At 45.4% G+C, this 13,107-nt stretch overlaps 1 protein-coding gene across 1 annotated transcript; it reads left to right on the plus strand.

Moving 5' to 3' along the window:
• The first annotated feature begins 3,404 nt into the window (after nt 1-3,404).
• Nucleotides 3,405-12,259, plus strand: Was (WASP actin nucleation promoting factor). Its single transcript, XM_060374781.1, has 12 exons — nt 3,405-3,589; nt 3,896-4,036; nt 4,603-4,689; nt 4,801-4,903; nt 5,021-5,062; nt 5,154-5,207; nt 5,989-6,163; nt 7,165-7,207; nt 7,419-7,572; nt 7,754-8,175; nt 8,405-8,519; nt 12,077-12,259. Exons 1-12 carry the CDS (start codon nt 3,458-3,460, stop codon nt 12,115-12,117), a joined length of 1,509 nt encoding a protein of 502 aa, XP_060230764.1. The 5' UTR covers nt 3,405-3,457; the 3' UTR covers nt 12,118-12,259.
• The last annotated feature ends 848 nt before the right edge of the window (nt 12,260-13,107 follow it).

The following is a 13,107-nucleotide window of genomic DNA, read 5'->3' on the forward strand; positions in this document are numbered from 1 at the left end:
TGATTGTCTATGATACTTGATACAATGAAAATGCTCTGTAAATAGTTTCTGCAGTGTTGCTGGAGTGATGTCAATACAAATATCTGCCCATTATCAACAGGAAAAACCATAGCTCTCATTTTAAACAGAATAGAAGATGCCTTATTCTGGAGCTATTTTGAGTGACCATGGCTTGGGAACACAGATTTAGATTACCCCAACTTTCATGTTCCAATGTAGAAGCAGTTCCATCACATTTTTTAGTTTTATAGAACAATGATAGTGGTAGATCAAGACAAGTTTAAAATGCATTGTGAATACATCAAAGAAGCAGTTACATCAAGGTGGGAGAAGCTTTTCTAAAGGCCCAAGATCCTATATGATGGCATTCCTTGTTTTTAAGTAGGTAGAAATTAGCAGTCAACAGACTGCAAAGGTTTTTATCTTTTAATCACAGGATGTTAGTTCTGACACAAGGTGTCACAAGGTGGGCAAGCCTCTCCAGGAGCTAAAACCATCCCAAGATAAGGTGATAGCTGTCTCTTCAGTTTTGTTAGTCAAGCAGTCTCTGGATTCACAACTTCTTTCCAAGAATTCTCCTTCACACCTTATTTAATATGGAAGCAGAGTTGTTGTTTTTTCTCTCTCCCTCTCTTTCTCTCTCATTTACTCTATCTTTCAAATATTTTAAATCCTCGATTAAATTCACAGGTATGGAAGGACAGTTATAAAGCAAACGAAGTACAACCCATTGCTATAAACAGGAAACAAACTGGGCATGGTAGCACACATCTGTAATCTCAGCAGTTGGGAGTCTGAGGATCACTGTGAGTCTGAGCCGACTTGAGCTATCCAAGAAGAATCTACTACAAAACAAAACAAATCAAAAACAGCAAAATCCAACCAAGCTGGGATGGCACACACCTTTAACACCAGCACCCTGGGGAAGAAGCAGGTGGCCCTCTGTTAGTTTGAGGACAGCCTGGTCTACAGAGAAAGTTTCAGGACACGTAGGGCTACCCAGAGAAACCTTGCCTTGAAAAACCAAAATAAAGTAAAAATAAAAAAAGAAATCAACCAATGCAAAATCAAAACAGGAAGCAGTTCTTTACTTGGAGGCCCTGGGGGCAGGGAGGGGGAGGTGATACTGGAGCTTCAAGTGGTGTGTTCATTTCTTTGGGGTTCCTGCTATTACTAAGAAATGATGTAGAAATTCTGGTTCCAGCTGTGATGGACTGACTTGCATTACACCACCTGTCCAATCCAGAACAAGCAGAAAAGTTGGACTAAGGTTTGCTTTTCAAAATTTATCTTAAGGCCCAAGAGAGCAACTTGCCCTTGAAGGTGCCATCTCCTCAAGTTCTGAGCCAGTACAAAACAACAAGAGCCAATAGGGAGCAGAGATTAAAATAAAGCAGTTTGAAGGTATTTATGCAAGAAGTGGAAGAATACAATATTATGGACAATATGATGAATGATATTAAAATAATTATATTCCAGAGAATTGGAGCCTTTAGGTTTTCCTTTTTGTTGTTGTTTTTTAAGGAAAAAAAAGTATAAATTTTAAATCTGTCTGCTACTTATAAATAAAAACAAATATAAAGGGGTATGGTGGCACATACCTTTAATCCCAGCACTCAGAAGGTAGAGGCGGGTGGATCTCTGTGAATTCAAGACAAGCTTGGTCTGCAGAGTGATTTCAGAACAGGCAGTGCTACACAGAAAAACCCTGTCTCAAAAACAACACCAACAAACAAACAAATAAATACCACTGGCAGAAGAAGCAAGAACGTTTAACATTATGTGATGTAAAAGGGGCAGTTCTTGGGTTTCTTATTACAGAAGTAATGAGATGAAGAATGAAAAACATAGCAGGAGCAAAAGAGTTTTTGTTTTAGTTTTTCATGACAGGGTTTCTCTGTGTAGCCTGTGTGACTTGGGCTCACTTTGTAGACCAGGCTGAACTTGGGCTTACAGAGATCCACTTGCCTCTGCCTCCCAGAGTACTGGGATTACAGGCGTGTGCCACCTCGCCTGGCTGAGAGTTGGATTTAATTTTCATGCATGTGAGTATTTTGCCTCCATCTGCCTCTGCACATGTGTGTGCCTGGTGTCCATGGAGGCCAGAAGAGGGCATTGGATCCCCTAAAACTGGAGTTACAGAGGCTTGTGAGCTGTCAGGAGGGTGTTATTTGGAAGAGCAGCCAATGCTCTTAACTACCAACTAATCTCTCAAGACCCTAGAGCTGAAAATTTTTATCTTAGCCTATGGGTGGCTCCTAAGAGTCTAGGAACCATTTCTCACAGAACTGGCCTCAGTGCACTGCTCCCAAGCTTTGGAACCAGAGCAGGCTCCCTACCAGGAAAATTTATATAACATTTGTTCCTTCCCCACAAGGTTTCCTGTGACTATTGAATAGCTCTGTGCATTGTAAACTATTTGGAGAAGAGGTTAGAGGTTGGAGGAAGTTGGAGGAACTAATTTCAAAAGGTATTCTGAGCCTGAGTTCAGGAGCTGAGACCTTATACCTGCAGGCAGAGAGACAAGAGATTTCCTGGAGACCTCCAATTCAGAGTTTTTACCCACTCCTAATACCCCCATATCATATACACACCGAATGGCCTGCTTCATCCATGAGGCAGTGGAATTAGAAGGCATAAGGGTACAGCTTAGTGGTACAGCATGTATTTAGCATGAAAAAGGCCCTGTATCCCATCTTCATCATCAAAAGTGAATAAAATCAAGCCTTCAAAAGTCACATACCTTCAAGAAGTCCCAACATAATGAAAATTAATCAAGATATTGTTTTTAGTATTTATTTAGCCTGGAAAGTCCTTCCTTCCAGAATGGAGTTGATAGGAAGAAAGTAATTAGGGAGCTCCAGGAGGCAAGAATAAAGGATGGGGAAGTGAGTCACGGGCTTCTAAATCGTTGGCTATCCAATGATAGAGATAGGTTCACTGTGCCATTAAAAGGCAAAGCTGTAAATGCAATGATCCTTCAGCACCTGGAGCCTTGGACTCAACTCCCGGCCAACTTTGTGCTTTGGGGAGGAAGGAGGCTACAAGAGACTTGTAACTGCTCTCTGCACAGCGACCCTGCAGCTCCAAATGGCTTAGCTCTCTCTCACTACTGACTAGAGCAAGGCAGATCTGAGCCTGTCAGAAGGAAATGGCCCCACAGAGAAAGGAAAGAACAGAGAGAGAAAGAGGCAGGGGAGGGAGGGAGAGAAGAAAGGAAGGAAAGAAAGAGAAAGGAAAAAGGAAGCCCTGAGCTCATTATAAACATGGATCTAGCCAAGCAAATGGAGGAGGGCCCAAGCCAGCCCTAGAGAAGAGGACAGGCCCTCTGGGGGGCCCTGGAGGACTTGTTTCCCTTGTGGTTTATTGCACTTCCTGTTCCCTTGCTCACTGCGGAAGTTCCTCATCTTACCCTGCAACCAGAGCTCAGCTGGAGAGGACTAGGGCAGAAGGCACCATGAGTGGTGGCCCTGTAGGAAGCAGGCCTGGGGGCAGAGGGGGACCAGGGGTTCAGCAGAACATTCCATCCAACCTCCTCCAGGAACATGAAAATCAGCGACTCTTTGAGCTGCTTGGCCGAAAATGCTGGGTGAGTTGGGGACCTCTTGGTCCTCTCAGTTTTCCTCCCTTTCCTCCTCTTCCTCTCTACCTATCTTATCCCTTCTGCCTCCTCCTCTTACCTATACTTCCCCGCTCCTCCTTCTCACCACCCCCCCCAACATCTCTCCCAGGATTCACTCACCATAGTTTGTGAATCCCAGGATTATTCTGACATCAACACATCTTCCTCCTGGCTATAGCTCTTTCCCCAAGCTCATGACAGCTGCAGGCAAGTAAGGACCAGGCCTGGATACTCATGAACAGACTCCACTGACCCCCTGCTCACTTCTCCTAGACACTGGCCACTGCAGTTGTACAGCTGTACCTGGCACTGCCCCCTGGAGCTGAGCGCTGGACAATGGAACACTGCGGGGCTGTTTGCTTCGTGAAGGATAACCCTCAGAAGTCCTACTTCATCCGTCTTTATGGCCTTCAGGTGACTTCATGCCCCACTGGACAGGAAAACAGGTTCCCTACCTTTCAAAGCCAGTTTTTGTCCATAGCCCCAAGCCCTTGTTCATATCAGTGAAGCCCTGAGCTTTAGAACCAAAGATCAACATAGATCCCAAGTTGTGTTTTCTCATTCTGAGTCTGAGACGACTGAACCCAGAAGGTCCAACTTAAGGTCTTGATCTGCTCCACAAACTTCCCCATAGCACCATATTTATACTGGAACCTCAGCCTCAGATCTATTCTAAATACAACATGCTGGCTACTCCTAGGACTAGGAGCTTCAATTCACAGTTTGGAGTGTTCAACCCCTCCATATAAGCCTTGGACCCCAAACCTAAATTCCTCACATCAGTGTCTGATTCTCAGACTGTACCCCAATCCTCCACACCAGATACCTATACCTCAAACTCTGATATTGAGTTGAAGATCTCTAAATAAGACTCTGGGACACCAAATCTGGACACCATGCTCCCTGGTCAGAAAACAAAGGTCTGTCACTGAGGGTGCCTGAGTGCCAGCATGGTCCCCCTCCCCCTTTCTTCTCTCCAGGCTCGTCGGTTACTCTGGGAACAAGAGCTGTACACCCAGCTGGTTTACTTCACTCCCACCCCTTTCTTCCACACCTTTGAAGGAAATGTAAGTGAGCAGCCAATCCTTGGGCTGCAGTTGGGGTGTAGGGAGGAGATGAGAAAGTCTGGGGTGGGGGTGGGGAGTGTTACAAGTTTGCTGACCCCAAGGTATATATAGGACTGCCAAGTAGGACTGAACTTTGCCGACGAGAGTGAAGCCCAGGCCTTCCAGTCCTTGGTGCAAGAGAAGATACAAAAAAGAAATCAGAAGCTAAGTGGAGGTACAAAGGCCTTGGTGGGGGTTGGGGAGATAGGTTAGACAGAGGTGAGTGCACGGCTGTGAGGCTAGAAAAGCCAATGTCATGGCTCTGGCTCTCAGTCCCTCTGTTTAACCACAGAAAGACGCCAGCTACCACCACCACCAGCACCAACCAATGAAGGTGAGTCCTCTAGTGCAAGTAGAGGTTATAAAGAGGTAACCCAGAAACTCATGACAGATTGTGACAGATCTAACTCATTCCATTCTCCCAGAGAGAAGAGGACGGCTCCCACCTCTGCCCCCACATCCAGGTGGAGACCATGGCGGTGAGTGGTGACTCTCATGTCTCTGGAGAGTTAGTGGATGAATGAGTAGTTGGGTGAATCCATAAATGTATCAAGAGGTGGATGGATGATTAGGAGTATGGGTGGATGAGTGGACAGATGAGAAGGTTGATGGATTGGCAGCAGATAGATGACTAAGTTGGGAGATGGACTGATGCTAGATTGTAGGTAAACAGATATTTGGGTAAATGGATGAATACTTATTTGTATTAAAGATAAGTATCGTTTGATGGTTCTATTACATAGATGGTTCAGTGAATTGATGAGTGGGCATGGAAACATATGTATAGTGAATAAAGAAACAAATGAGGGCTGGTGAGATTGTTCAGCCCTTGCCACCCAGCCTAGAGACTGGAGTTCTATCCCCATAATCCACATAAAGATAGGAGAGAATCAACTCCACAAAGTTGTTCTCTGACCCCCATACATGTGCCTTGCATGTGTGTATATACACACATAATAGTAAAAGAATAACTTATTAACTTAATAAACCATTAAGCCGAGGAGCCAGAGAATGAATGAGCCAGTACTGGAATGATGAGCACTCTCTGAGTGCTTTTTGGGTGGAATCCATCTACCGCTCCATAGGCCTTGCTTAGATCCCTGTCATCCATTTCCTCCATAACTATCAAACATATACACACACACTTCTCCAGTTGTCATTCTATTTCTTGTCCCCATGCTTTGGCTTGTAGTAGGCAAGTTAGTCAGTGGTTCATTGACATTGTGGTTTTGTTTGTTTGTTTGTTTGTTTTTTGCACAGGCCCATCAGGTGGTTCACTATCTCTAGGACTTGTGACAGTCAACATTCAGAACCCTGACATCACAAGTTCACGATACCGTGGCCTCCCTGCACCTGGCCCTGGCCCAGCTGATAAGAAACGCTCAGGAAAAAAGAAGATCAGTAAAGCAGATATTGGTGCACCAAGTGGATTCAAGTGAGAAATTTCCCCCCTCTGATCCCAAAGATCCCTGTGGGTGGGGAAGCATAAGAACAGGTTGATAGCTGAGCAAATGAAAGGATGGGCAGATGAGTGCATAAGTAAATGAATGGATAAATTAATTAGTTAAAGGGTAGAAGAAAGAATAGGGAGTTGATTGGTTGGAGGGACAGATAACTGGACAAATAGATGGACAGGTGAGTGGATGAGGATATAGACAGAGATGCAGGTTGATTGGCTCACAGACAAAGGAGATGGGGACAGATAAATAGACAGTCAAGTGGATGAATGGATTATTTATGATAAGTGAACACAATTGCGGAGATAAAATGTAAAAATGCAAATGGATTGCCAAGTGTGGTAGGTTACTCCTGGAATCTCAGTACTTTTTTTAACAGAAGCATTAAGACCAAGGGTTCAAAGACACCTTCAAATACTTAGAAAGTTAGAGGATAGCAGGGAATGGTGATTTGTGCCTGTAATCTTTGGGAAGCAAAGGCAGAAGTAATTTTGTGAGATTGGGGCCAGCCTGATCTACAGGGTGAGTCCAGGTCACACAAGGCTCCACAGAGGAACCCTGTCTTGAAACAGACAAACAAAAAGAAAGAAAGAAAGTGAGAGGCAAGCCAGGGTTACTTGAGACCCTTTATCAAAAGACAATCCACAGATGAGAAAGAAAGTGAGGGAGGGAAAATAGGAAGAGGAGGGAAAGGGCAACAGGGAAGAAGGAAGGAAGAAAAGGTAAACACATGAGTAGATAGGTAGACAAATAGACAAATAAGACTAGAGAGATTGTTGGGCAAATTTGTAAACAGATGTGTGTGGGCAGATGGGTGGAGGGACAGAGGATGGACAAATCAATGGTCTAAGTGATGAATGTGAACCAAGGTACTTGCTCAAGGGGCCCTTCGGAGCCCCTCTGGGAAAGAGAGAGCAAGAGAGATGTAAGAGGTGAGGGAAGGCCCTGTGGTTTAATTGACACACCTTCCCTCCCCTAGACATGTCAGCCACGTGGGCTGGGATCCTCAGAACGGATTTGACGTGAGTAGCTCCAGACACGGCTGGACTCGGCTCAACTTCCACATACTCTCTCATAGAGCAAGGCTCATATCCCACACACAGACCTGGCCCTTCCCACAACCCTCTTGGATACCTCCCTGTGATGGATATGGAATTACTCTGTGGCCCTTCCCAATTCACTTTATTCTTTCAACATTCTCTACCCCTTCCCCCCCCCCCCCCACTGGAGCAGGTGAACAACCTAGACCCGGATCTGCGGAGCCTTTTCTCCAGGGCTGGGATCAGTGATGCTCAGCTTTCTGACGTAGAGACCTCCAAGCTTATTTATGACTTCATTGAGGACCAGGGTGGGCTAGAGGCTGTCAGACAGGAGATGAGGCGCCAGGGTGAGCTACCTTTTTCTCTGGTCCTGGAGCTTGTTACCCTAGAAATGTACTTAAGCCACTCAGTTTTTCATGCAAAAGAAACAAATCTATCATTGGAGTACTTAGTTTACAAATAAGAAAAAAATATGATGTTCAAAACAGTAAAAACTTCACACTTCTGTGTTATTTTCCCCCTGTGCAGAGCCCCTCCAGCCACCGCCACCACCATACCGAGATGGAGGAAGCCATCCCACACGAGCTTCTGTTGTGGGGAGCAATAAGGGTCGCTGGGGTCTACAGCCCCCTGTACCTATGGAGGGTGTCCCGCCACCACCAACACTCCGAGGGTCTCCAACGCCCAGCCGAGGGGGCCTTTCACCACCACCCGCTCCAGCCACTGGAATCTCTGGACCACCAGCCCCTCTAGTGCCTGGTGCTGGTGAACCCCCAGTACTGCTGCCACCACCACCACCACCACCACCTCCTCCTCCTCCACCCTGCACTGGAAGTGGGCCAGCCCCTCCCTCAATTCCTCCAATTCCAGTGTCTGAGGAGACCCCAGCCCTTGGTGGGGGCCGGGACTCACTTTTGGATCAAATCCGGCAGGGAATTCAGCTGAATAAGGTAAAGGTGGGCAGGCTAGATAAACAGGGTTCTGAGTGAGTCAGGGCATTTGTGGGCCACAGCCAAAACTGATAAATGTATCAAGCTTTGGGCAGATGCCATGATGAATTGGGAGATGGGTGTAGGCCCCTGAAAGAGACTGGAGTGTGTGAGAGAAGAAATGAAGAAAGGGCAGGAGACGTGCTCATTCCACACTCCTGAGCCCTGTGTGCTCAATCTCTCACTGCAGACCCGTGGAGCCACAGAGAGCTCAGGGCAGCAACCCCGTGCCCAGACCTCAGAGGGCCTCGTGGGAGCCCTGATGTATGTGATTCAGAAGAGGAATAAAGTCATCCATTCCTCAGGTGAGCCCACTCTGCCCCAATTGGGACATCACTAAATGGCTAGCTAGCGCTGGCTGGAAAACAGCTCCAGGTAGCACTCCTAATGGTAACACTAGAGGCTCATGTGGCAGTATAAGCCTGTAATCCCAGGGCTGGAAAATTTGAGGAAGGGGCATCTTGAACTCAGGGCCAGCCGAGTCAGGAAAAAGTAACAGTAGAGGCTAGAGAGTAATTCCAGGGCTGGAAAATTTGAGGAAGGGGCATCTTGAACTCAGGGCCAGCCGAGTCAGGAAAAAGTAACAGTAGAGGCTAGAGATGGGGCTGAGTGGCAGAGCTCTTCCCTAGCATGCTTGAGTTCTTCATTTCCCCTCACAGCAATGAAAAAGAACCCAGAACAAAGATAACCTGACATTGCCCACCTGGAAGACAGTTTTACCACAAACTTTCCTTTTGCAAGCCGGGTTGGAGCTGGTGCCCTCCTCAGCATCAGTAGTAGCAATGTCGGTTAATATTAAGTCTTCAGGCAACAGTGACATAACTGAGTATATCTGTGATGACAATAGGAACATAGGCCGTGGAGGCAGGCCCTCAATGTGAACATTATCCACATATGTTCAGTGATAGTAACACTGGTTGTGTAACAAGACTTTCCCTGGGGAAACAGATCCCCACCATCTACTCCCTCCAGATGGGGAGCCCATGCCAGAACAGAGAACACATACCACCAAAGTGCAACTATGTGAAACAGTGAATTTTATTGCGGCTGCTTACAGGGATAGAGGAGAAGGGTTACAGGAGCTGAAATGACTCAGAGACAGCTATGCCACCAAAGCCCATCCCAGCCGAGTGACAGATCATGAAAGCTGGGAACCTGGAGCCCACTGCATAGCCTGCAGGCTGCTCAACTAGCTGAAGAGTGTCTTTCCCAAGTGACTCAGTTGGTCTAAACTTCTTCCACGCAGCTGGTCTGGTCTGAGTCTTTGTAGCTGGCCTGTTGGGAGAAAGACTCACAATATCATTATTGCTTATTCCCAGAGGAAGGTGAATCTGCTCTGTTTCAGAGTCTTTCTGAAACTGCTTTGTTGTTTACCTTTTGGCTTAAGGAGATAGAATAGTTAAATCTCCTATTATCAAGGACTCCATCTTTGGAGTCTTCCAGGTGACATAGGTTCAATTCCCAGTGCTCAGATGGCACCTCACAACTATCTATACCTCTAGATCCAAGGGATGTAGCAGCTCCCTTAGACCTCCACAGACACCAGGCATGTACTTGGTGCACAAATGTGCATGCAGGCAGACACTCATACATAAAAGTAATAAACTGAAAAATATGAACTCATGTGGGGCACAATGGGGTGTGCCTGTAATCACAGCACACAGAGAGGCAGAGGCAGGCAGATGGTTGTGAGTTTGAGGCCAGCCTGGTCTCCAAAGTGAGTCCAGGACATCCAAGGCTACTTAGAAGAACCCTCTGTCAAAACAAACCAACCAACAAAACAAAACAAAAAAATGAAATGAGAAGTCCATCTTTGCTGGGCCTGTGTGGTGGTACACACCATTAATCCTAGCACTTGGAGAGGCAGATTTCTGAGAGTTTGAGGCCAGCCTGGTCTATGTCCAGTACAACTAGAAGAAGCCCTGTCTCAAGAAACAAAACAGTGAAAACACACACACAAACACACATATAGGCAATGGGTTGGAGGGATGGCTCTGTTGGTAAAGGACCTTGTCTGCCAAGCCTGATGATCAGAGTGTGAGTGATATCCAGCATTCCTATGGTAGAAGCAGAGACCCAGTTCCTGCAATTTGTCCTCTGACCTCCACTCTTGCACAAGGGCCCATCCGCAAATAAATACAAACATAACTTATAAAAGAAAACCTCTGTCTTTTCCAATATTATTAACATTAAATCCAATATCTCACAGAGCCACAACAAACCTTTGTGTGATAATAAAATGGAGCATTTTGTGCAAAAATATGGAATGATGATTCCTGAATTTTCATGTGGTCATTGTACAGGGGCCATCTTCCCTGTACACTGATCTTCTCTGCATCATTCCAAGAGCCCTGTGTGTGCTGTCAGGCACTGTCCTAAATTTCCTACAAGGTTAAGGGCTGAATGTGCCAACTACACCATCATTAACCCAGTATGAGACAGTAATACTGATATTGGCCTACTTCCAATAGGTTGAGAAAAGGTTGACATTAATGCCACCTCTACTTCTCAATAAATTAACCTAAGTATGTCCACAGGACTAATGTGAATCCAGATATTTGAACAAATCTCATTATTTGACAATATTCTCATTCGCTTCATTCTGAACCAATGATATTGGCATTAATTCACCAAGAAGGAAATAATAATAAATCACCCCACTTTTGCTAACATTTTACCTTGCCAAATTCAGTAAGAAGGTGGTGAGCATGAGTATCAGGACTAAGGACATACAGTTGTTGTTTGAGGCAAGGTCTCCTCTTTGCTACAGGATACTGAGCCTCCAATCTTCCTGCCTCTACCTCCCTAGGGCTGAGATAACAGTTGTGCACCACCACTCCAAGTTTATGAGGTGCTGACATTCAAACCCAAGCCTTCTTAAGTACTAGACAAGCTCTCTGCTAACTGAGCCACATCCTTAGCCATGTGTATTTGTGCATTCATTTCTTTCCCGTGTATGTGTGTGTGTGTGTCATTGCACCACACACATACACACACACACACACACACACACACACACACACGGGAAAGAAATAAATGCACAAATACATTGGACCACACCTGTGTAGGGATCAGTTCTCTCCTTCCACTGTATAGTCCCAGAGATGAGCTAAGGTTGTTAGGCTCAGAAGTAGCTGCCTTTATTTGTTTGTTTTAGACAGGTTCTAGGTATATAGCCCAGGCTAGTCTGGAACTCAGTATGCATAAACTAGCGTGGTCTCAAATTCATTATCCTCGTGCCTGAACCTCCTGTGTGCTAAAGTCATACACATGCACTAATGTGTGCAGCTCCAGTAACATTTTTGTCATTTGGGGATTATGTTTGCTTTTGTTTTTAAAGACAGAGACTTACTATTCTGTAGCCCTGGCTGTCCTAGACCTCCCAGGATGTAGACTAGACTGGCCTCAAACTCACAGAGATCAACTTGCCTTTGCCTCCAGAATGCTGAGAATAAAGGCATGTGCCATTATAATAGTCTAAATTTTTCTTTTTCTTTTTTGTTTTTTTTTTTTTCTCAAAAGATATTTTCTCTGTGTAGCCATGGCTGTCCCAGACTCTCTTTGGAGACCAGCCTGGCCTCGAACTCACAGAGACCACCTGACTATACCTCACAGAGTGCTGGGATTTAGCCTTGTGCCAGCAATCCGGGATTCCAAAATTTTTTAATACTGCATGGACTTGAACTGTCCAGCGAAAGCAACCCCTCTCAAAAGGATCCTTATTTTGTCCAAAGTGTGCCCTTTTCAGAAGACTCCGGGCCCCTGTGGCTGACTCTTTACCTCCTAGGCCATAGGAACTTTCTCAGGGCCTTTGGACATACCTACCTCTCTTGAGTCAAATTCTGAACCTTTCTTCTTCCAGATGAACGGGAGGATGAAGACGATGATGAATGGGATGAGTAAAGCATTGTTCCTTCATGCAGACCAGTCCCTCTTACTCTATTCACTCTATGGTCCTGATCCCCTCCACTACTAGCTTCCACACCAGCCACCAAACTCAACATTTCAACTCACCATTCAAGGATTAAAAAGAATCTAATAACTCTTTGCGTCTCTGAGAGTGCTTTTGTTCATGTCCTAAATGTGTGATTTGGACTTCTTTCCCCACATTTCCTTTTGTACATTGATCTTATTTTGCTTCTTTAACCTTTCATGTGTACATTCATTTATTCCTTTAAGCCTTCAGTCACTTGTCTTATCTTTCTTTTCCTTTCGCTTCCTCCTCGTCCTTTTTAAAGAGACGTTAACATTTGTTATGATTTGGAGAAAAGGGACTTTGACAGTTTCAGTATGTATTTCCCTGACAACCATCCTGCTTCAGCCTTCTAAGAGGTGGAGCTCCAGAAATGTGCCACCACCTCTGGCTTTAGCCTATATATTTTTTTCCTTTTTGTTATGTATATGTTCATATGTGTATATGTGTGTGTATGTGAGAGAGAGAGAGAGAGAGAGAGAGAGAGAAATGTGTAGTGTGTGTGGGTGAGAGAGAGAAATAACAAGTCCGTGGTGTGTATGTGTGTGCACGCACAAGCGTGCTCACTCATATGAGGGTGCACATGAACTTGACTCATGTTTCTGTGTTATGTACATAGGCCAATGGTTGCTCTTGGATAGTGTCCTGGCTGGTTTTGTGTCTCCCTAATACAGGCTAGAGTCATCAAAGAGGAAGAGCCCTCCATAAGATCCAGTTTCAGGGATTTTCTCAATTAGTGAACAATGGAAGAAGACCCAGCCCAAGATGGGTGGTGCCTTCCCTTGAATAGTGGTCCAGGCTTCTATAAGAGAGCTGGCTGTGCAAACCAGTAACCAACACCTCTCCATGACCTCTGCCTCAGCTTCTGACTCCAGGTTCCTGTACTGTTTGAGTTCCTATTCTGACTTCATTTAGTGAGG

The sequence above is a fragment of the Meriones unguiculatus genome, chromosome X, assembly GCF_030254825.1.
Source record: "Meriones unguiculatus strain TT.TT164.6M chromosome X, Bangor_MerUng_6.1, whole genome shotgun sequence".
Lineage (NCBI taxonomy): Eukaryota > Metazoa > Chordata > Mammalia > Rodentia > Muridae > Meriones > Meriones unguiculatus.